Below are 24,425 nucleotides of genomic sequence, written 5' to 3'. Positions count from 1 at the left end.
ATATAGGCATTTGGGAACATTTGGGAAAGCAGCTTTCCCCGCTTTGAGAGTAGCAATGGAAGTGTTCACATTCCAGTAAAGCAATCGTGGTTATTTACAGTATAGGTTTTGTAGTTCTGGGAAGGAAAAAGAAACAATGTAAATACTGAAACTTTTCCCACAAAATAGGGGAGAGGAAACAGTCTCATTACATGTTTTCTGTGGAGTTGTACAACAACTTCCATTATTGTTGTGTATGTGGTGTTTGTCTCTTTAAGTATATTATCAAATAAATAGGTTGGACTAAAACCTGGTGTTGTCAGACTTTTTACTGTCTTTAAGACAGCACAGTAGGAATGAGTCATCTGACTTGACAGACTAATGGGAACTGAGAACGAGTGATCACACCAGAGTTCTCCCTCAGGCATTTCACTTCTGGAACCATGTTCTAAGCATGTTGAACAGTGGTTAGATGGAGAACAGGAGAAGTTTCATTTAAAAGGTAGTAATGGTGTAGGGCATTTGTCAACAATGCAGATAGGCAGAGTGTTCCAATAAACAAGGCTTGTCTCCTGTGCCATACATGTGCCATAAAATACATGCACCGATGCGAGCTTCAGGCTTTGTACATTGCGGACAAAGTTGAAATGGTCTTAGTTGCTGACAAACCAGAGATTCACCTTGACTGGACAATAATAAAAAGGAATTATGAAAAAAAAATCAAAGATTGGAAATCAAATCACATACTTTACAAAGAAATTATGTATATTTTTAAAACCTATTTTACTATAAAACACCCTTCTTGAAAAAAGTATTCAGGGAACTAATTAACAGTAAGAAAATTAATCATTCTAATAATGTTGAAGCATCCAAAATATTGCTGTAGATTCCCAGCAATCTCCATCTTCAAGTTATACGTTTGATTCTGTACGATTGAATTCACAAGAACATAAGGTCCAAAGATGTGCAGATTAGGTGGACTGGCTGTGTTAAATTGCCCCTTAGTCTCCCTAGATGTGTAGGTTAGGGGGATTAGAATGGTAAATATTTGGGGTTATGGGGTCTGGGTGGGATTGCCCCTTAGTGTCATGGGGATTACATGGGGTTAAAAGGACAGGGCCTGGGTGGGATTATTGTTGGTGCAGACTTCATGGGTTGAATGGCTTCCTTCTGTACTGTAGGGATTCTGTGATTCTAAGGTAGATGAGAAAGTAGAATATAAATAAACGGCTAAATCAGAAAATATGGGTTAGCATGGCTTGACAGGGGTTAGAGAGGATAAGCATGACTTGGATAAAATGAAGGCATACAAAGAATGGAATGCTCTGGAAAAAAAAAGCTACAACCACATAAGTAATTTAATTATAGGTATAATTGTATTCTGGTTAAAAACCCATTGGGTAAACAAGGTAGGAAGTCCATTTTTTTGAGGAATGTGATTAGATCTGTAGAGAATTGAATATATTTGTCTGATTGGATCTGTGTAAAAGATGGCTGATGTGATTAGATCTGTACAGATTTGAATAGATTCGTATGATCTGTATAAAAGACGGTTGTAATAGGACACCTTTGGGCAGAGGGCAAGACATTATTCAAAACAACTAAATAACCGCGGAGACTGATCCCTTACCTGACAATCCCCCATTTTAAAGAAAGTTAAAGGGTAAATTATTGGGTTAATGGATGGGAAATCTGGAAGTCAGATGCCAAAATTCCTAATATAAATATTCGGGTCTGATGATAGAAATATATCTCCTACTGCCATTTTCTATCACCCTGTGAAGCAAAATCAAGTGGTTAATGCCTCTCTAACCCTCAAATCTCCCCTTATTTTGCAGATGCTCCAAGAAATCTGCCCGTCAGTATAGGGTTACTCCACTGTCACTAATCAAGATTTGTTGCTTTGATAGGTTATATAGTCCATAGCAAAATATGTGACAGCAAAACCATCTGGCTATGCTTGCATGTCAATGGCCTACTCAAATTAGAGGGAAGAACTTATCTTTCAAAATTCAATGCAGTTCACCATCTGCACATAAGAGCAGGAGCTGGTAATTTGTCTCTTTGAGCCTGCTCTGCCAAACGATAAGATCATGGCTGATCTGACAGTGGCCTTATCTTGACTTTCCTGCCTGCCCCCATAATCTTTGGCTTGCTTGTCAATCCAATAACCTAACTCATCAATGAATAAATTCTGTTCACATCGGCTGGATTTTCCCATTCTGATGCAGTGAATGCAGGCTTGGTTGGCTGCCAACTTCTCGAACATCACTGCAGTGTGAGTGTGGCATGACTGGCAGGTACGATCGCAGTCATTGACCCAGACTACACTACAGGCTGGAAGACAGCATTCCAAAAACTAATGAACCTCTGAGAGATGAAACTTCTCATCTCCATCTTAAATGAGAGACCCTTATTTTTAAATTGTGCTCCTTAGTTCTTGACTCTTATGAGGGGCAATACATTCTCAGTTAACCCCCTTAAAAGCTTTTATACTTCAATTAGATCAATTCACGTTCTTCTAAACTCCAACGAATATAGATCCAACCTGCTCAACCTTTCCTCGTAAGACAATCCCTTCATTGCAGGAATCAGCTTTAGTGAATCTACTCTGAATCTGCCTTCAATGTAAGTTGTCCCTCCTTAAGTAATTTGGCATCAACTCAACCCCATTGTTGCTATTCTCACAAAATCACAGCCTATATACAACAATGTCATTTTAAAATCTATTTCATAATATCTGTCTGAGAACAACTTTAATCTGCTAACATTTGAATTGTCATAGCCTTGGATCACTTTAATCCACCAAACCTGAGCACTCAATATCTTTCCAGGCAAAATTTTTTTAAAATGACATACTTGAGTCTAGTGAAGAATGAAATGACAAGCTTAAAATGTTTTTTCATATCTGGATGGCTGCAATGGCTCTATGCTGTCGGCTGAGAGAGTTTTGGGGAAAGTTTAACACAAACATTATAAACAGAGTTGATGAAATAGCTGCAGTAACTAATACGATGAAAAGCTATGTTATGATAACAGTATATTTTAATGTGTTGCAATGCATCAAATTTCCTTAGTTTTTGGTGCTTAAGTTTCAGCAGGATCAGGACTTTTGCTTAATTAACAACCACAGTGACAAATGAATTTTGATATTTCACGAAGAAATATTTAGCATATATCTGTACATTTCAGTGGCACAGTAGTTAGCATTGCTGCCTCACAGCACTAGGGACCTGGGTTCGATTCTCGACTTGGATCACTATCCATGCGGAGTCTGCACGTTCTCCTTGTATCTGTGTGAGTTGCCTCCGGGTATTCCAGTTTCCACCCACAGTCCGAAAGACGTGCTGGTTAGGTGCATTAGCCATGCTAAATTCTCCCTCAGTGTACCCGAACAAGCATCGGAGTATGGTAACTCAGGTATTTTCACAGTGACTTCATTGCAGTATTAATGTAAGCCTACCTGTGACACTAATAAATAAACTTTTAAGCTATAAACTGTATGGTTTTGTGAAAGGGAAATCATGTTTGAACAATTTACTGGAGTTCTTTGAAGGCGTCACGTATATCGTGTATAAAGGGGAACTGGTGGATGCACTCTACAGAAGGCATTTGATAAAGTGTCACATCAAACGTTACTCCATAAAATAAATGTTCGTTATGGGAGAAACATATTGGCATGAATAGAAGATTGGCTAGTTAACAGAAAGATAAGACCATAAGAAATAGGAACAGGAGGAGGGTCTTCAGCCCCTTGAGCCTGCTCCACTATCAATAGGATCATGGCTGATCCGATGTTTCTCATATCCACTTTCCTGCCCTTTCCCTGTAATACCTGATTCCCTTACTGTTCAAAAATCTATCTATCTTAGCGTTAAATATACACAATGACTCTGCCCCCCCAGTTTTCTGTGGCAAGGAATTCAAAGATTCACAGCCCTTTCCGAGTAAAAAAATTCCACCTCATCTCAGTTTTAATTTGGCACCCTTTTAATCTGAAACAATGCCCTCCAATCCTTGACTCTCCTATGAAGAAAACATCCTCTCAGCATTTACCCTGTTGAGGCCCTTAAGAATTCTGCATGTTTCAATGAGATCATCTCTCATTCTTCAAAGTTCCTATGAATAGAATCCCAACAGGTTTAACCTTTTCTCATAAGACAATCCTTCTGTACCGATGATCATCCTCATGAATATTGTTCCAAGGGAACAATATCTTTCCTTAGACAAGGGGACCAAAACTGCTCACAGTACTCCTGATGTGGTTTCACCAGTGCTTATATTCCAACCTCCTTGAAATAACAGCCAACATTCTATTAACTGTCCTGATTATCTGTTGCAGTTTTTCTCTATTTAAATAATACTTTGGGCTTCATGATGGCAAATTGGTTAACACTGCTGTCTCACAGCATCAAGGACCTGGGTTCGATTTCAGCCTCGGGTAACTGTGTGGAGTTTGCACGTTCTCCCTGTGTCTGTGTGGGTTCCTTCCGGGTGCCCTGGTTTACTCCCATAGTCCAAACATGTGCAGGTTAGGTAAATTGGTCATGCTTTATTACCTAGTGTCCAAAGATGTGTATGGTCGGGGGATTAATGGAATAAATGTGTGAGATTACAGGTATAGGCAGGGGGGTGGGCCTGCTTCACACTTGGCTCTGTCAGAGAATCAATGCAAACTCGATGGACCAAATGGCCTCCTTCTGCACTTTAGAGATTCTATGATTCTGTTCTTTTGTTCTCCGGTTTCTAAACTTGCTGATGATACAGGAGGATAGGTAAGAAAGTAAATTGTGAAGAGGACATAAGGAAACTGCAAAGGATGATAGATAGGTTAAGTGAGTGGGCAAAACTTTGGCAAATGGTGTATAATGTAGGTAAACTTGAAATTGTCCATTTCGGCAAAAATGAAAAAATAGCTTATTATCTAAAAAGAGATTGCAGAGTCCTGAAGTGCAGAAGGGTCTTGGTGTCCCAGTGCATAAATCACAAAAGGTTACTCTACAGGTGCAGCAAATAATTAGAAAAGTTAATAGAATGTTATCATTTATTGTGAGATGAATTGAATACAAAATAAGGAGGTTATACTTCAGTTGCACAGGGCATCAGTGAGATCACTTCTGGACTTTTGTGTACAGCATTAGTTTCCTTATTTAAGGTAAGGTAAAAAAGCATAAGAAGCAGTTCAGTGAGGTTTACTGGATGAAGACTAAGTATGGGTTTATGAGAGATGGTTGGCAAGGTTAGGATTGTATCCACTGGAGCTTAGAAAGGTAAGAGGCAACTTGATTGAAAAATAGAAGATGCTGAGAAGTACTGACAGGATGTGGTGCAGATGTTTCTTCTGTTAAGAGAATCTAGAACTCGAAGTCACTGTTTAAGAATAAGAGGTTACTCATTTAAGGCAGATAAGGAGAATTTTTTTCTCACACAGGGCCGTGAGACTCTTCCTCAAGAGGTGGTGGAAACAGAATTATTGAATATATTTAAAGCAGGGCTAGATAGTACTTGATAAACATGAAGGTTATCAGGAAGGAATGTGGGGTTGAGGTTCCAATGAGATCAGCCATTATTGAATGCTGGAGCAGGCTTGAGGCCAAATGCCCTACTCCAGCTCCTAATTCATATGTATGTATGTCCGTCTTATACCTAGAAGTAATTTATTTTCTTGTTTTTTCTGCTGTTTAATGGCTTAAGGCCACTTCAGTTAACTTTCTTCACTGACAGAAATGATAAAACCTGAAAAATAATCAGATGTTGCATGGGTCCCATGGATAATCAAATACTTTTTCTAAAAAAAATAGTTTTCTATCTTTCTTGATGAAAAAAAACTCACTGTAGGTATAACTTGATTTGAAGTTCCAAACAGTAGTAAATGGCTATGACTATAACTCATGTTGGGATAACGTTACTTAACTAAATATTCACCAGGATGCGTCATTTTTACGAACAGTTAAGCTGCCATACATAAACATCAATTTGTTCTGTTATTTGCTTCATGTCTTTTATAGGTGAAATAAAATGCTTGTTAATAATTTAATGCAGCTGTAAATTATACATCCCTCAATTATTTAAGGATACCTATGGCAATGCATAATATATTGTCTCAGACTTTGATGGACTGCTGTATCAAACAGTATGTGCCATTAAGTGACTTCATCTCTCACTCTTCACTTCATAATATTTCAGTCTTAGAGGTTGCTGGAACCCTGAGCTGATAAAAGCACAGCGAGCGTTCATGGACTCTCTGGGGTCTTAGTGAAAGACAGGACCAAGAGTGACCAATGTGCTTTAAAATTTGATAATGAAACAGTGGAAAAGGAAATAGAGTGAATTAGAGTCAAAATAGGTGAAGAAGAAAAATAAAGAGGCGGAATAAAACTGCATTCAAAGAATGAGAACCGAGGCAGAGAGTAAAAGGAGAAAAACATTAAAGAAAATGTTTTACATCAATTTACAACCTGCTGGAATGAGACAATACAGTTTACAATGTTCCCTTTGGGCCGGAGAGGTTGAGTGGCCTACCTAGGAACATTAACCTTCTCATTAAATGGGATTTTATAAAGTTATGTAGCAGCACATAAAATCATACAGCGCAGAAGAGGTCCTTCAGCCCATTCAGTGCGCAGTGACACATTAGAAACACCTGAACTCCTACCTAATTCCCATCTGCTGCCCATTGGGTAGCATGGTGGCACAGTGGTTAGCACTGCTGCTTCATAGCGCCAGGTTCAATTCTGGCCTTGGGTCATTCTCTATGTGGAGTTTGCACATTCTCCCCATGTCTGCATGGGTTTCCTCTGGGTGTTCCGGTTTCCTCCCATACTCCAAAGATGTGCCGGTTGATTAGCCGTGCTAAATTGACCCTAGTATTAGGGGATATGCGGGGTTACAGGAATAGGGCCTGGGTGAGATTATGATCGGTGTCGACTCGATGGGCCAAATGGCATTCTTCTGCAGTGTTGGGATTCTATGATTCTGCCAAAACTTGGCATATAACCCTGAATGTTATAATGTGCCAAGTGTTCATCCAGACATTTTTTATAGGTTATGAGGCAACCCGCCTCTACCACCCTCCCTGGCAGCACATTCCAGACCGTCACCACCCTTTGAGTAAAACAGTTATTCCTCACATCTCCCCAGACCTCCTGCCCTTCACCTTGAACTTACGTCCCCTCGTGACTGACCCTTCAACTAAGGGAAACAGCTGCTCCTTATCCACTCACTCCATGTCTCACATAATCACGTATATCCTCAATCCCAAATTGAGGCCACCATTTCTCAAGGGTAATTAGGGATGGTCAATAAATGCAACCCTTGCCAACATCATCCACATCCCATGAATTAATTAATATATATTAGAAAAAACCTTAGAAATATCTTAATCAATACAGTTAATTTACTACTCATGATGAATCAAACATCATTTCTTTTCAAAAAGTAAAAAAAAACATAGTTAGCTCTAATTTCTTTCATTTATCCCATGAAGTAGGTTCTCAATCTGTGTTGTTGAAAGACACACGAGTGAATTTTCCAATCCCGTCCACCGCAGGAATTGTTGTGGGTGGCATGGACAATTTAAAGATCAGTTGACCTCGGACAGGTATTTCCAGTCATCAAGGGGCGGGACTGGAGCATCCTGCCCTCAGAAATGTAAAACTATCATAAGTCTGGGGACTTAATGCTTATGAATTTTTATTTACTGTGAATAAAGTATCAGGTATCAATATGCTTCTCTTTTTAACTAAACTAATTTGGTAAACCCAAATAATTTTAAGATGTGAGCCTTTCAAGATGTCTTTACCAAAAAAACACAACAGTCAGACATCAGTTACTTTCTCTCAGGGTCAGGAAGTTTACAGTTCAGCATATTTCCCATTCCTGTTTATAATAATGGCAATAAACAATGGGTTTCTTTTTAATTATTCCCTTTTTAAACCTTCACTAGATTGACTGACCTTTTCTCCTTGACATGTTGGTATGATGCCTCAAAGTGAGAGCACTAATTTATTGCCAATTAAAGCCAATTTTTAGGCAGTTTTTTTTTCCTGTAGACAGGTTTGCCTCAAGGAATTGAATTTAGACTCATTTCATGTTGAAACTTTACACACACAGAGGCAACACATTTTCATCTCATCAGTGGATGGTTATGAACTGATGCTTGAAGACATGTTTTGTGCCACTCAGATCCTCTCAGTTGCCTTTATATATCAATATATAGAAACAGTGTGGTAATCTTTTTGAAACAGGGATTCTGTATGAAGTTTATATGTGTTTTATTTCTACTTCATGATGTAATTCCATATTGCGATACTCCAAAAAGCCTCATGAGTGGAACAACCTGTTCTGAGACAGCTGCAATGTGATTCCATTTGACAAAGTGCACACTCTAAAGGGCACATTTTCTGGTCCCGGTGCTTAACCGGTATAAGGCCATAGGACATAGGAGCAGAATTGAGCCATGCGGCCCATCGAATCTGCTCTGCCATTCAATCATGGCTGATATTTTTCTCATCCCCATTCTCCTGCCTTTTCCCCGTAACACCTGACCCCCTTATTAATGAAGAATCTATCTATCTCTGTTTTAAAGACACTCAATGACCTGGCCTCTACAGCCTTCTGTAGCAAAGAGTTCCACAGATTCACCACTCTCTGGCTGAAAAAAATTCCTCCTCATCTCTGTTTTAAAGGATTGTCCCTTTAGCCTGAGGTTGTGCCCTCTGATTCTAGATTATCCTACTAGTGGAAACATTTCTTTCACATTCACTTTATCCAAGCTTTGCAGTATCCTGTAAGTTTCAATAAGATTCCCCCTCATCCTTCTAAACTTGAACGAGTACAGACCCAGTCCTCAACTCATTCCTCATAAGACAAGCCCTTCATTCCAGGGATCATTCTTGTGAACCTCCTCTGGATCCTTTCCAAGTACATCCTTCCTTACATATGGGGCCCAAAATTGCTCACAATCCTCCAAATGGTGTCTGACCAGAGCCTTATACAGCCTCAGAGGTACATCCCTGCTCTTGTATTCTAACTCACTCGACATGAATGCTAACATTGCATTTGCTTTATTAACTGCCGACTGAACCAGCATGTTAACCTTAAGAGAATCTTGAACAATGACTCCCAAGTCCCTTTGTGTTTCTGATTTCCTAAGCATTTTCCCATTTAGAAGGCAGTCTCTGCTTCCATTCCTCCTTCCAAAGTGCATAACCTTGCAAGTTTCCACTTTGTATTCCATCTGCCACTTCTTTGCCCACTCTCCTAACCTGTCCAAGTCCCCCTGCTTCCTCAATATAACCTGTCCCTCTACATATCTTTGTATCATCTGTAATCTTAGCAACAGTGCCTTCAGTTCCTTCCTCCAAATTATTAATCCATATTGTGAGACACCATGGTCCCAGCACTGATCCCTGAGGCATACCACTAGTCACTGGCTGCCATCATGAAAAATACCCCTTTAGACCCACTCTCTGCCTTCTGCTAGTCAGCCAATCCTCTGTCCATGCCAGTATCTTACCCTTAACACCATGGGCACTTAACTCATCTAACAGTCTCCTTGTCAAAGGCCTTCTGGAAATGTAAATAAATCATGTTCACTGGTCCTCTTTTTTCTAACTTTATCTAACTGGTATCACCAGCATGCTGTGATTTTGTTCTCCTTAATCAGGAGGGTATGGGGATGGTTTCACTCAGTTGGCTAGATAGCTCACACGTGGTTCAGAATAATGCCTGCCGTCCAAATTCAATTCTGGATCCAGCAAGAGGTGAATCTGGGACCTGCCTCCTTGTCCAGTCTCTGAGAACAACACTGATAAAAACCGTTCTGAAAATAGCTCAGGATGAAGCATCAGCAGATAATGAGTCAAGGACCTGTCTTTGGGCAAAGGACTCATACCATACCAACTGGGAAGGAAGTGAACCTGCCAGACCTACAGGGCCTGCTCTAACTTACTGCAAATGATAAGATGGAAAACTCAGGGACAGAGATGCCTTGAATGTTGGGGGAGGTAATTAGGCTTTTCCTTGATGATGATAATCAATGTCTGGCATGTAAATACTGTAAATGTTATCTATTTGTCAATCCAGACCTGGCTGTTATGAATACCTTACAGGAAGTTGGAAACCAGACTAACAGAAGGTGATGACTGGCCTGGGATTCAAGCTGTGCTAACAGAAATGGTGGCCTCAATTTTCATCACATTGGGTTGACTCAGGAGCCATTTAAAAATGGCAGGTGCTTCGCAATCCCGGTATTCCTGACCTGATTCTGGACTCTGCAATTTTTCAGAGTGCCTTTGAAAGGAGCGGGCTGCTTTCTGTCAGGATCCTGCATCCAGCACTTGCCACCTGGCTGACTCCATTGTGGAAAAGAGGTAGCTCGTATTCCTCCACAGTTTTTATGCAGTTGGGCCAGGTTTTTAAGGAGTCATAATTCAGGGTCCTTAGAGGAATTGTGAACCCTGGTCTGCATGAAACGACTTTTTAAACAGTTAGTTCAAAAGATCCCCCTCATGCTCCCTATATCAAGTTCTACTCTTCCACTCTCCTGTCAAGTCCTCTTAAGCCCCCTATGTCAAGCTATGGCCATTGACCAACTGCACATTGTCTAGAACCGATGAACAGCAGAGTGGAATGTGTCAAAATAGCCTCAAAAGGAAGTCATTAATTGAGAACTTTCTCTTATGTTTGGAAAGAGTCTTAAGTAAAAGCTCATAAAAGTGTCAATCATCAAGTTTTTAAAGTACAAATGACAAACCCTTGAAACCCATAATATATGTAAACTAACACTGTGATGTTGACTGTGAAAGCCATTACTTTTAGATTTCTCTTAGTTTTGACAGAATGCAGACACTGACAAAGTTAACAGTAGGTAGAGGAATGATGACTTACTCACATATTAATTCAGTAAGATTTAAAAAAGCAACTACGATTTTAAGACAATTAAGTTGACATTTTAAATGCATTTCAAGTATTTTACTATGATTAAGCATTTTTAGTCAATGCAAGATATCAAAGCATGATGGGAAAATTAAATAATTTGACCATAGTCCTAGGAACCCTAGCTAGTATGGCTATATCTAGGAGATTATTGTAAGGGAACATATTTTGAAATTTTAATGAATAGTTGGTTTGCAGCCCAGATACAGATTAGACATAATCTTAGATACAAGGACAGATGTCAAGTAAATCTTGGCAGTGAGCCAAGGGAAAACTCCATGTTGACCATTATAGTAATGGCTGCCATATCCAGGCAACAAGGAAGTAATAAAACTGGGGTGGGGATAACGTCCAGTTAGCAACGGGCAAATAAGAAACCATTATGCTAGAAAGTACCGAGCTGAATTTTCTGACAGAGATTTATATTGATGTATTGACATTAAAATGAAATTACTCTTATACTAATGTAAGGCGGAGAATTAAATTAAGAAAATGTATAACTATATTGATTTTTATTGATAACATCCCTCATTTGAGGGGTCCAGGCATTCTGTATCTGAGACCATCATCAATATCTCTCCCATTGATCACTGGTTTTTTAATCAAGTTTTACCTTTATACTGTGACATTGGTTTACTGGGTGTATTTGCTATCTTGTCGGAAAACCCCTCTTACAGATTGCATGATTATATGAGAACAGGGACAGCTATTATAATAATAGAACACCTGCTTCCCAGGGGAAACATTGTTTGATTGACAGCTCAGGCTGTCTGATCTCTGCTGTCACTTTCACAATACTTTTTACACAAGTTAAGTGGCTTCAAGTGTTTGTGGGTTGTATTTTCTAAGACTTCAAACAGCCTGGATGATTTAACAATATCTTGTATTTCAGACTTCTATTTTCAAACATAGGGAAAGTTCTCAATGGATGATTTATTTTTAAGGGTTTTTAACAACCTACTTTACACTATAGCATCAATTGGTTCTAGAATGCGTACAGTGGGTCAATGGACATGGAAATGCTATAAATTGGCATACGAGATATGAGGGGTATAGGGGATGGGTGATGGGGCAGAGCTTGGAATAGGTGGCATGAAGATTAGTAAGGGGTGGGTGGAAGTGGGGTGCATGGCATCAGGGCCATGAGAGCCCTTGAGCGTTTGTTTGGATGGGAAATATCAGTAGGGGGAACAGTGTGTGAGGGGTGAGAGATGAAGAATTTTTTAGACAGCTCAGTCCACACTTGGCAACTCCTGTGGCTGCCTCCACACTTCTTCTTGGGTGACTAGATCAAATCTACCTCACGCCTGCCTCCTCCCAATGAAGCTTCCACCTTTGGGGGCACTTTCTCCCAGGTGGGAAGGCCAAGTCAGGAAATTTCCCAGAGGATGGAAATCCAGGCCTGTGCCTCAGAAATTGATGTGCAACATATGTGTACAAACTGTGCTCTAGTTACATGTCGGTATGAGCCTCTTCTTAAGCTACTATATCAGACATCAACACGTGCAGTAAATCAAATCAGATCAGTTAATAGAAACAACTACATAGAACATAGAACATTACAGCGCAGAACAGGCCCTTCGGCCCATGATGTTGCGCCGACCAGTTAAAAAACAATGACCCACTAACCTAAACCAATCCCTTTTCGTCCATAAACCTATCCACGGATCTCTTAAACGCCCCCGAACTAGGCGCATTTACAACCGCAGCAGGCAGGGCATTCCAATCCCTCACCACCCTCTGGGTAAAGAACCTACCCCTGACATCCGTCCTATAACTACCCCCCCTTAATTTAAAGCCATGCCCCCTTGTGCTAGCTTTCTCCATCCGAGGAAAAAGGCTATCACTGTCCACCCTATCTAAACCTCTAATCATCTTATATGTTTCAATAAGATCCCCTCTTAGCCGCCTTCTTTCCAGCGAAAACAACCCCAAATCCCTCAGTCTCTCCTCATAGGACCTCCCCTCCATACCAGGCAACAACCTGGTAAACCTCCTCTGCACCCTCTCCAAAGCCGCCACATCCTTCCTGTAATGTGGGGACCAGAACTGCACACAGTACTCCAAGTGTGGCCGCACCAGAGTTGTGTACAGTTGCAACATGACGCTGCGACTCCTAAATTCAATCCCCCTACCAATAAACGCCAAGACACCGTATGCCTTCTTAACAACCCTATCTACTTGATTCCCAACTTTCAGGGATCTATGTACACATACACCTAGATCCCTCTGTTCATCCACACTATTCAAAGTCCTCCCGTTAGCCCTATAGTCAACACATCTGTTATTCCTACCAAAGTGAATTACCTCACACTTCTCCGCATTAAACTCCATCCGCCACCTCTCAGCCCAGCTCTGCAACCTGTCCAAGTCTTCCTGCAAACTATGACATCCTTCCTCACAATCTACCACACCTCCGACTTTGGTGTCATGAGCAAATTTACTAATCCACCCAACTATACCCTCATCCAGATCATTAATAAAAATTACAAACAGCAGTGGCCCCAAAACAGATCCCTGAGGCACACCACTCGTAACCGAACTCCATGACGAATATTTACCATCAACCACCACCCTCTGTCTCCTATCTGCTAGCCAATTCCTGATCCAATTTCCTAGATTACCCTCAATCCCATACATCTGCATTTTCTGCAGAAGCCTACCATGGTACCTTTAATATAGGAAAATGTGGCAAGGTTTTTCACTGAAGCATAATTAAGCAAATATTGAGAAAAAGAAAAAGGGGAAATAGAAGGAAGAATAACTAAAGGAAGCAGATTTTAAAGAGGATCTAAAAGGAAGTGAGAGAGATGGCGAGGTCAGGATTAGGCAAGGAATGTAGGGGCTGCAAGCACAGCCACCTTTAGGGTAGAGCAAAGGGAGACAGGGGTACACAAGAGGCTCTAGTTAGAAATATGCAGAATTTTGAAGGGTTGTAGGGATGGAACAAAGTTAGGAAGGGGCAAAGCCATGAAGGTATTTGAACATGAGGATGAAAAATTGTACATGAACATGTTTGGTAGGGGTGGGAGACAATGCTGTTTATGAAGGACAGGAATGATGGATGAGTGGGATTGTATGTTCATTAGGAGACAGGAAGCAGAGTTTTGAATGAGCTAGATTTTTTGGAGAATGGAGGTTAGATGGCTTGCCAGGCTGATCCCAGCATAGGGAGGCCAGTCACTATCTGCTTTAGTAGTGGTGCAAAGACAGTCAGAGGCTCCATCCCTTAGGAGATCAAACTGAGATTCTAAATAGAGTTTTCTTGATTAACTTACCTCATTGCTTGACAGCACAGTGTCTTCATCTAAGCTGAGTACAGCATCCGTCTGGATGACGTGATATGGGAAGAAACGACTACTCATGCTCTAAAAATACAAAAACAGCAAGTTTTATAGTCTCTGGAACTTTCACACCATGTTTAATTAAGCTTTCCTAAAAAACACATTTGGAATAATGTTTTGTAACATATGTTTGTAGTCTACCAATTTGATTTCTTCTGTTTTTCTTTTATTTTTACTAAAATACTGGTTTGTTTCAATGTGATATTCTATAAATGAGATGTAACGCTGCTACTATTCAGTAAGTTACTGCTATCTTTTGTGAAATAAAGCAACAAAAAGTAAATTCCAAGCACAATTTTACAATACTCAGTTACTGAATATCTGAATAAGGCAGCTAAAATGGTATTACCATTTACTGCTTCCACTCCTGTCCATTGCCATTTTATCTGAGGATCTACTCTAGTGTGGCCCAGGTTTCTGCCTGCTTTAGCTAAGAATCTATTAATAACAGGCAAAATAGGGTCCTGTGCTGAAAACAATTTTTAACCTGCCAATGGATAGGGTGTGTACTATGTTTGTGTTTAATTCTAAACTATAAATAGATTACGAAGTAGGTCAGTATAACAAAACAAGTAACAATTTATTTAACACCTTTGTCAGTCCAAGACTGACTTCCCTGGGTCACCTGACCCACTCTGCTGAAGGAGCATAACACCCCAAAACTACATATATAACAGTGTGCACTGCACACATCACTCATTGATAAAATCTATTGAGTGATCTAAACATTTTTATCCTTAAAAGGGCAGCTTCCAACCTCTCAGAAAACAGGTAGTAAAGGCTTTCTCTTAAAAGAAGAATTTTGGAGACAGAAGGAGCATCCATGATGCAGCTGACCCTACACAATTCTTCTGGCCTGCTATTGGCTCATCAGCTCTTTCCCCAAGAGCATTGCATTCTTTTTCAAGAAGAAGCTGCTGAGATTTTTGCCTTGCTGAGTGGCAAGTTGGCTGGTTCTGCAATCACTATTTGCCAGTATTAAAGGAATGAGGATTGTCCATTGAGCTGGTTGAGCCTCTTGTCAAGATCTCCAAGTTACAAGCTCTCTCTAATCCTTGTAGCCACATGACAACCTGAAAATGGCGGCACGTGAGTTAGCTCCTTTAAACTACTGTTTGTGCACAGCTGTGCAAACAAAACCTGTGTACATAAACAAATTTCCCATGCACTACAAAAAAATTAGACAGCATGTTGCTGCAGGTCATTGCCTGAACTCATAAGCCCCACCTACACCACCCCCTGCCGAACCCCACCATGATTCTTAACCCAATTAACTGACATCCTGTGTTGTTATAGTCTAACTGGCTGAAATTATAGTCAAAACTACCAATACGTGAATTTCCATGCCAGGAATGCCATAAAGAGGGAAATTTACTTGATGCCAATAAACAGGTGAAATACATATTTGAATCAAAATGTTGTGAAATCATGCGTTATGAATATATACAGATATATTTAATTTACTGGTTTGGAACCCTTAACTTTTTTTTAGTAAAGACTAAAGTCACTTTCCAGTGACTTGGGATCACAGTCGAAGATAGCTACACATTTGCATCACTGTGTTTTCTGCATTCCAGGACTACTGAAATGGAGGCATTCTGCCTGCAAAGCAGCACCAAAAACAATGGGATTGAGAGGGGATAAATGGTGGACATCTCTTACTCTGTTAGTAAAACATCCATACAATCACCTCGCACTCAGCTGGGTGGAGACAAACCATTAGACATAATCACTTGAATAATGAGCTGAAAGAGGGATTGATCTAATCAAGGTAACCGGAATATGCCAGCCAAGACCATATTTGAGCCGTTGAGCAGTTGGCAAGATAAGTTACATGACAAGTCAACCCTTTGCATGTTGCAAACCTCTTCTATCCTTGCAGAGCTGGTCAAGCAATTGGAACACTGAAGTGACAAAACCCTGAGTAAATTCCTTCCCTCTCTCTTCCTATCTATCATGCAACTCAAACCCTGATTGCTGATTCTAACTATCCATATACTGCAGACAAAAATTTAAAAAATAACTCAATCTTGCACTATTGTCTCTGGAAGAACTGGTAAATCATTCATCTACAGCCTCAACACTGAAAGCAGCAGGACAGAAAGTTCAACCTGGGGTCAGATGTAGGTGTGTGTTTGTGCGTGTGTGTATATGTGTACATGCGCGAGTGTGCATGTGAGTGTGTGAGCATATGAGTGGGCGTGTGTGTGTGTGTGTGCATGTGAGTGGGCGTGTGTGTGTGTGTGTGTGTGAGTGTGAGTGTGTGTGAGTGTGAGGGTGCGTGCGTGTGTGTGTGAGGGTGCGTGGGAGTGTACATGTGTGTGTACACTTCAGGTGTATATATTTGTGAAAGCCAGAGCTGGGTTAAGTACAACAAAAATGATCTTTTCTCTTTTAAAACCAAAGATAATCTGTATGATCGTAGATCTTCTACAGTTACAGCATGCATAATTAAACACTCACGGAACTGGAAAGTCATAGAATCATAAAGCGCAGCAGAGGTTCTTCAGCCCATCAAATCCGCACCAACATATTAGAGACATCTGAACTCTCATCTAATACCAACTGCCAGTACTTGGCTCATAGCCTGAATGTTTTGATTTGCTAAGTGCTCATCCAGATATGTTTTAAAGGATGCGAGGCAACCCACCTCTACCACCCTCCAGGCAGTGCATTCCAGACCGTCATCACCCTCTCAGTAAAAATGTTTTTCCTCACATTCCTCCTTAACCTCCTGCCCCTCACCTTGAACCAATGTTCCCTCATGACTGACTCTTCAACTAAGGGGAATAGCTGCTCCTTCTCCTATCTGTCCATGTCTCTCATAATCTTGTACACCTAGATCAGGTCACCCCTTAGTCTTCTCTGCTCCAACGAAAATAACCCAAGACTGTGCAATCTCTTTCCATAATTTAAATATCCCATCCCAAGCAGCATCCTGGTGAACATCCTCTGCACCCCCTCCGGTGCAATCACATCCTTCCGATAATGCGGCAACCGGAACTGCACAGAGTACTCTAGCTGTGGTCTCACTGAAGTTTTATACAACTCCAACATGAATTTCTTACTTCTGTAATTTATGCCTCGATTGATGAAGACAAGTGCCCCATATGCCTTTTTCACCACTCTATTAACTTGCCCACCCACTTTCAGAGGTCTGTGGACAAACACACCAAGATCCCTTTGTTCCACAGAACCTCCTATTATCCTACCATTCATTGAGTATTTTCTTGTCAAAATACTCCTTCCAAAGTGTAACTTTTCAGGGTTAAACTCTATCTGCTGCTTATCTGCCCATTTGACCATTCCGTCTGTATCTTCTTGTAGTCCAACACACTGCCTCACCATTAATAACCCAGCCAATCTTTGTGTCATCCGTATATTCTTGTTTTAAAAAAATAACTTGTTGTAGTCAAACGAGGATGGGGAAAAAGAGGAGTGCCATTTCACACCCCGTCCCCTCACTTCATGACAACAAGTGAAAGTCACAGGTTTCAGTTCAATTGTTAAGGCACAGTTATATCACGGGGGTTTTTTCATTGCCTGAGCTGCCATTTGTTTAGTGGTGAAATTGTTGTGGAATGTCAGTATCTTATACTTGAATATCAGAGTTAGATTCTTTCGATGCAGTAATAGCAAACTGAGCTACAATTAGTTGGTGCATATATTTGTGAAAGCCAGAGCTGAGTTAAGTACAATATAAAGAAGTGACTATTAATTTTTCTACAAAATGAATACCTAGTCAATATAATTGCAGGAACGTGCAGTTTTGAAACATGCTACCTCCAACTGCGTAATATTTTCAATGAATCATGGGGGGATAAATAACACTCTCTCCATTTTTGTTGGAACAGAAATTGTCTTAGCAAAATAGAGGTACACTGATTGATAAAAAATCAAAATTATTTGTGTAGAAGCAATTTTTTAAGGGTGAGATACTTGTAAGAGGATAGGTTTATTTTTGATGGCTGTGAGTTATCGCCCAAAGCTATGAACAATCCATTCACAGCAGGCTTAAAGGCATTTGGGGATTGTCAAGTAACTGCCTAATATATCACAGTGGAATCTGAAAGGATAAGCATAGTCTTTTTAATGAAATGTGTACATTAGAATTCCCTATTCATTTGTGGTTGTACTAGATTTCTGTAGCACCAGCACCATACTTGAACTTCATACATTATTGAAACAATGAGATGTTTGCAGTTGGCTTGACAATGATTTGAAAAAGAAAATTAACATTCAGTTTACAATATTTTGACTACCTTCATGTAACACATACGATATTGAAACAAGGCAGTCAGGTAAGGGCAAGAAGTTTTAGGAACTCTCAGCCACCTGACGGAGAGACAGGCTGTCCCAAAAGCTTGGGGCTTTTGCTACAAATAAACCTGTTTGGACTTTAAACTGGTGTTGTGGGATTTCTTTCTGTTTGTCCTTAGGGATACATATCCTTCGACAGCACTTTCCAAATCCACGACCTGTACCATCTGGGAGAAAGGCAGTACAAACATGGGGGCATCACATCCCAGAAGTTCCCCTCCAAGTTACAACCAGCATGACTTGGAGGTATATCTCCACTCCTTCACTCTGGTTCACTGTGGGTGTACCTATCATAGCGAAGGGATTGAATATAAAAGTAGGGAGGTCTTGCTGCAGCTGTATAGGGCATTGGTGAGGCCGCAGCTGGAGTACTGTGTGCAGTTTTGGGCGCCGCACCTGCGCAAGGATATTTTGGCCTTGGAGGGAGTGCAGAGGAGGTTTACTAGGCTGATACCGGAGTTGAGGGGGTTGAGCTATGAGGAGAGGCTGAATAAACTAGGCTTGTACTCGTTAGAGTTTAGAAGAATGAGGGGAGATCTCATTGAGACGTATAAGATGATGAATGGGATGGATAGGATAGAGGTGGAGAGACTCTTCCCGCTCAAAAAAGACAGTAGGACTAGGGGGCACAGCCTCAAGATAAAGGGGAGGCGGTTTAGAACGGAGTTGAGGAGGAACTTCTTCACTCAAAGGGTGGTGAATCTCTGGAATTCTCTGCCCGTTGAAGTGGTGGAGGCTGCCTCGCTAAATATTTTTAAGAAGCGGGTTGATGGGTTTTTGATAAGAGAGGGGATTAAGGGTTATGGGGAGAGGGCGGGAAAGTGGAACTGAGCCACGACAGATCAGCCATGATCTTATTGAATGGCGGGGCAGGCTCGAAGGGCTAGATGGCCTACTCCTGCTCCTATTTCTTATGTTCTTATGTTCTTATACTGTATGGACTGCAGCAGTTCAAGAAGGCAGTCAACCATTATCTTCGCAAGAACAATTAAGGATAGGCAGAAAATGCTGGCCTAACCAGCGATGCCTACATCCATGGAAATAATTTTAAAAATAGTGGTGTAAAGATAGCGGGGCTAAAACATGATACCATACATGTATGCAGCAACATCTTACAAAGGAAATAGAATTCTAGTTGCTATGTTATCAGAAATCTTAAAATGAATTCTAGGAACAGCTCAGCAGTCAACAGTTTTGAATTGTAAATTGTGAATTTACCACTTGCTGCTAGGACAATACACTCTTCATAATTAATAACCAAAGTGAAGCATTTGAGAATAAATTCCTGCCTGATTATTCACAGGTGGGATAAGCTACAAATAATTTGCATAACTAATAGCACTCACTTCACATAATTGTATAGGTTGTTAATTTTAGAGCAATATAACAGCAAAAATCATCTCCTCTCATTCATGTAAGAGCTTGCTCTTCACATGATAGGGAAAATATATTTTAAGTGGACAATTTACAGTTGCTTACTTAGTCTCACTGACAGAACATAAAAAATACATTGTTTGTTAAATTATCAAAATTTACCCAATGGAAATGAACGTATCAGAAGCTTTTTAAGCAGCTATGCCATATGATTATGAACAGATAGCAGAGTATTACTTATGCTACAATATGCTTCAAGTCTACTTTTCCACAACTGCTCCAACTGAAAAATCAATACCATGTTGAACGTGAGTGTCTAATAATAGTCTTTTAGAAAAATGAAAGATATCTTTCACACTGATTGGAGTGAGCGAACGGCATTCACATTTGCGATCTGTCAATCTGCAGTCAAAAGGTGATGTAGCTATTTGGAGCTCTTTGTAACTTGGCCACAAAGGTAATCAAACACTTTGAGATAGTCACTCTACTTATAAAAATATTGAAATACAGTACAGCACTAACTCGGAACTGGAGGCAGCTAGTTACACAGGTCCCTTGTGTGAGACCAAACCTGCAAAGGCCCATGATACCGATGACATCACTCACACATGCTAAAACCCGCTAAAGACATCACCATATATCAGAGAGCAATGTGTAACTTCAGAACTATGAGCAAAAAAGCACCAAAAAAACCACCCTGGTGGAATCCACAGAATGGGTAGCAGATGATATCGGGAGACAACACCAGAAAGTACGTGTTATCTATAGCTTGAAAAATGTTTTGCAAAACTGGGAAATTTTTGCCTTTGTGAACATCGGGTCATGTAATTGCATCCAAACCAACATTCCACGAGCTAATTTCCCCTCATAAGGATTCACATATACGTATTTGGCTTTACATGAATTAGAGGTTAACTTTGAGCTCTTAACTGTTGTTGTTTCTATGCACCGGACAAATGTCGGATGTGTAGTAACATAAACACAATTTGTGTCAAAAGGTATAGTTATAATTTGCATGTAGTTTCCACAACTGCATCATGGAAACTATTCTGCTTACCCTCAGAAGCTAGGCATAGCTAGAAGGGGAGCAGGGGGAATGACTGTCCCTGCTGAGCACATTCTTCAAAAGTGGAGCCTTTTCAATGGGGTGTTCCTCACAGGCCCCTCAGATCTCTTCTGAGGTGCCTGAGATCTGAAGTCCTCGATCCGTGTACTGCAATCGCGGGATATGATACAGATGCGGGGACTTCAGGCAGCGAGGAAGGCATGCAATCTCCTGACAGGGCATGCAGTCACGAGGATAATTTTTCATATTGCTTTGTTTTGTTTTCAGTTTACTTTGAAATGTAAAATAATTAAATAACACCCATGTTTTATTATGTTTTGATTTTAAATACAAAATAAAAATGTATAATGAATTTAAAATTATTTGGTATGCATCGTGGCGCCTTTTTTATGTGCTCGCTCCTCCTCACTTTAGAACCTGGCTACGCCCCCGCTTACCCTGCTCTTTAAAGAAAAAGCATGTAGCAAAAAAAAAAGCAGTCTTACAGAGAGCCCAGCTTCAGCCGTTGCAAAGGATAGTAATTTTACTTGTGAAAATTATAGCATCATAAATGGTTACATCACAGAAAAGGCCATTCAGCCCTTCATGTCCATGCCAATTGGATAAGGTGAATAGTCATGCATGATATGTGCTCCTTGAACAGCTCCAAGTAAGTCAACTAATATGTATTCAATATATCTGAAAGTGAATGGGGTGAATTCAACAAAATGCCTCTTTCTTAGCCAAAAGAATAGGGGGAGTGAAGAGGGAACCAGTCCAGGGTAGGTACCTGCAGCCATTAAGGCTGGAAGCGGGATTTCCACCTCTCAAAAACAGGTGGTAATAATTCAGAGACCTGCCAGCCAATCAGAGGCTAACAGGTACTGGCAGTGCCATCATGGTCACTGCAAGTACTGCCAGTATTGCACTTGGGGCTTGAAAGGACGTTCAGTGATGAACCAGAACTTGGTAAGTATTTGGGATGGGGAGAGGGGTTGTCGGGGGGACAGGTTTGGTGATCAAGATTTGAGACACCATAGGAAGAAGGGAATTTGAGAGGCCCTTGGATGAGCCCCATGAGCCAATTTTTGAGGGAACCTCCTTGGCTACCCTCAACCCTCACAGAAAATGCCCTAGTTGCCACACTCCAGCACCTGTTCAGGTACACGGAGGGAGACTCCAACATGGCCAATGCACCTAACCAGCACGTCTTTCGGACTGTGGGAACAGAACACCTGGAACACCTGGAAGAAACCCATGAAGACATAGGAGAACATGCAGACTCTGCACTGACAGTGTCCCAAGCTAGGAGTCGAACCCGGGTCCCTGGTGCTGTGAGGCAGCAGTGCTAACCTCTGTGCCACCATGCTGTCTAAGTGGGCACTAATTTCCCACCTAAGGGCTTCAATGGACTACAGGCAGACAGGCTACCTGTGCCATCCCCACCGCTGGTATAAATGCAATAATGGGTGGAGAGACCACCTGCTGGATTTTTACAACCGTCCCCCCATATCCTCCCCCCCCCGCCATGTTCAAACTCACTGAAAGGAGACTTAAAACCCAGCCCAGTAATGATGTTATAAATAATTTTACCGTGATCTACAATGACAGTTATATGATACAGGTTCCTGAACACTGGATGCAGAATTTTACTCACTGGACTGAATGTGGCTACAAGTGTCCCATGATTTTCCAATCATTAATTTTAGTTTTTGAGTAGGCTGTCTCAGAAATTTCTAAAAACAAAACCAAAGACCAATATCACTGCCACTAAAATAGGGTCAATTTTTTTTCCCCCTTCTCTGTTGAATTGCTGTTTCTCTGATGCCAGTACTATCTTGGTTTCTTGCTATTAGGAAATAATTGAGATTCTCCGTTTGGTACATGTACTAGGGTTGTTCACCTATGTCTGACAATGACAGATTTTACATTTGCAATGTTTTATACAATTTCCAGTGGTGTCTTTGATTTATAGTGTTAAGAGAGACACGACCCAACTGACTTTTGGTACTGATGTTGGGCTGGATTTTGTTTTGCTGGAGTTCTGGAGGATTATATATCTTTCCATTTCACACCAACCCTCATACCCACGACCTTCAACCCTTTCCCCGCACCTCCTGATGCTGATTGTCACTCCAAGAAAATTACGACCCAATATTTTCAGAAACTTGCATTTTTGAGCTCATCTGGCTCTGAATCTATTTGTTGTCAGATCAGTCTGACAGAAAGCCACAACCTTTAATTTAGTGGCTAGTGTGCAGTCAACTGAGCTAAGTTAACAGATGTTAAATTTGTTATTGTTGTAAGATTCTTATTCTGTTATACAGTGCAGTAATGGCTATTTTATTTTGTCTTTCTCCTCTTGTATTTTGCTCAATTTTGCCTTTGTACATAATATTGCGAACAAAAATTCCAATATGCTACTAAAACATTACCTTCTTGAGGAAGCTTAACTCTGGGCAATTTGCTTTGTTACAAACATTTATTACCTGTTACTTGAGTCTCTCAGTTTGTGATGTTGCTGGCTGGCACAGTCTCTGGCACCCAAGAAAGGCCCACAGGTTGACATGCCTCAATCAAATTTTGAACAGCCAACTAAATATTTCTGAGCGTCACAGTGACACAGTGGTTAGCACTGCTGCCTCACAGCCAGGGTCCCATAATCCATTCTAGCCTGAGGTCACTGTGCGGAGTCTGCATTTTCTCCCCATGTCTATGTGGGTTTCCTTCGGGTGCTCCAGTTTCCTCCCACAGTCCAAAGATGTGCAATTTAGGTTGATGCTAAATTGTGTTGGGAGATAGCAGGGTAAATAGGTGGAGTTAAGGGGATAGAGTCTGGGTGGGATCGTTGTCAGTGAAGGCTCAATGGGCCAAATGGCCTCATTCTGCACTTTAGGGATTCTATGATTCTATCGTACACCAGGCCCAAAAGTGACAAAGTTTAAACAGTTTGTAACCAACTGCTCAAACTGTATTCAGTCCAAAATGTTTCTTTTGCTAATTCGTTTTTCCTCTAAGACCACTTAAGGAATAGATCAACTTTCCACAAATCTCAGTCTCCATTATTTAAGGGAAACCTGTTGAACTTTATAAATGAATGTGAGCATTGACTGACCTCATTGTGCACTGCCTGTGAAAGTTCCTTTGCAGTACACTGGGAAACATTATCAAGTACCAAGTGGCACTAAAAATGACACTTCTGTGAAGAAAAACTGCTTCACAACTGGGATTTCTGGCACAGTATGTTTCTGACTGAAAAAAATTGGAGCCCTAATTAACAGATGCATTTAATCATGAATGAAAATAAAACCCAAATTTCAACTGAAAAATATTTTTTATCATCCCTCTCTTTCTAAGACACATTTGTCACCTATTGATTTTGTTGACATTGGAGGGGAAAATAGATTGATGTGCTGATAGGAACA

The 24,425-nt window shown here is 40.7% G+C and overlaps 1 protein-coding gene across 1 annotated transcript in view; it reads right to left on the bottom strand.

Moving 5' to 3' along the window:
* LOC145344940 (exostosin-1-like) overlaps positions 1 to 24,425 on the bottom strand; it is a 571,757-nt gene that overhangs the window by 52,899 nt on the left and 494,433 nt on the right. The window contains exon 9 of the mRNA XM_080192309.1: positions 14,196 to 14,285. Coding sequence (XP_080048435.1) covers positions 14,196 to 14,285 — 90 coding nt within the window. The remainder of the gene's footprint in view (positions 1 to 14,195; positions 14,286 to 24,425) is intronic.

Source organism: Carcharhinus amblyrhynchos, chromosome 7 (assembly GCF_965287045.1).
Source record: "Carcharhinus amblyrhynchos chromosome 7, sCarAmb.v2.hapA, whole genome shotgun sequence".
NCBI classification, from domain to species: Eukaryota; Metazoa; Chordata; class Chondrichthyes; order Carcharhiniformes; family Carcharhinidae; genus Carcharhinus; species Carcharhinus amblyrhynchos.
The sequence above is the reverse complement of the archived record's forward strand: the minus strand, read 5'-3'. Positions and strand labels throughout refer to the sequence as shown.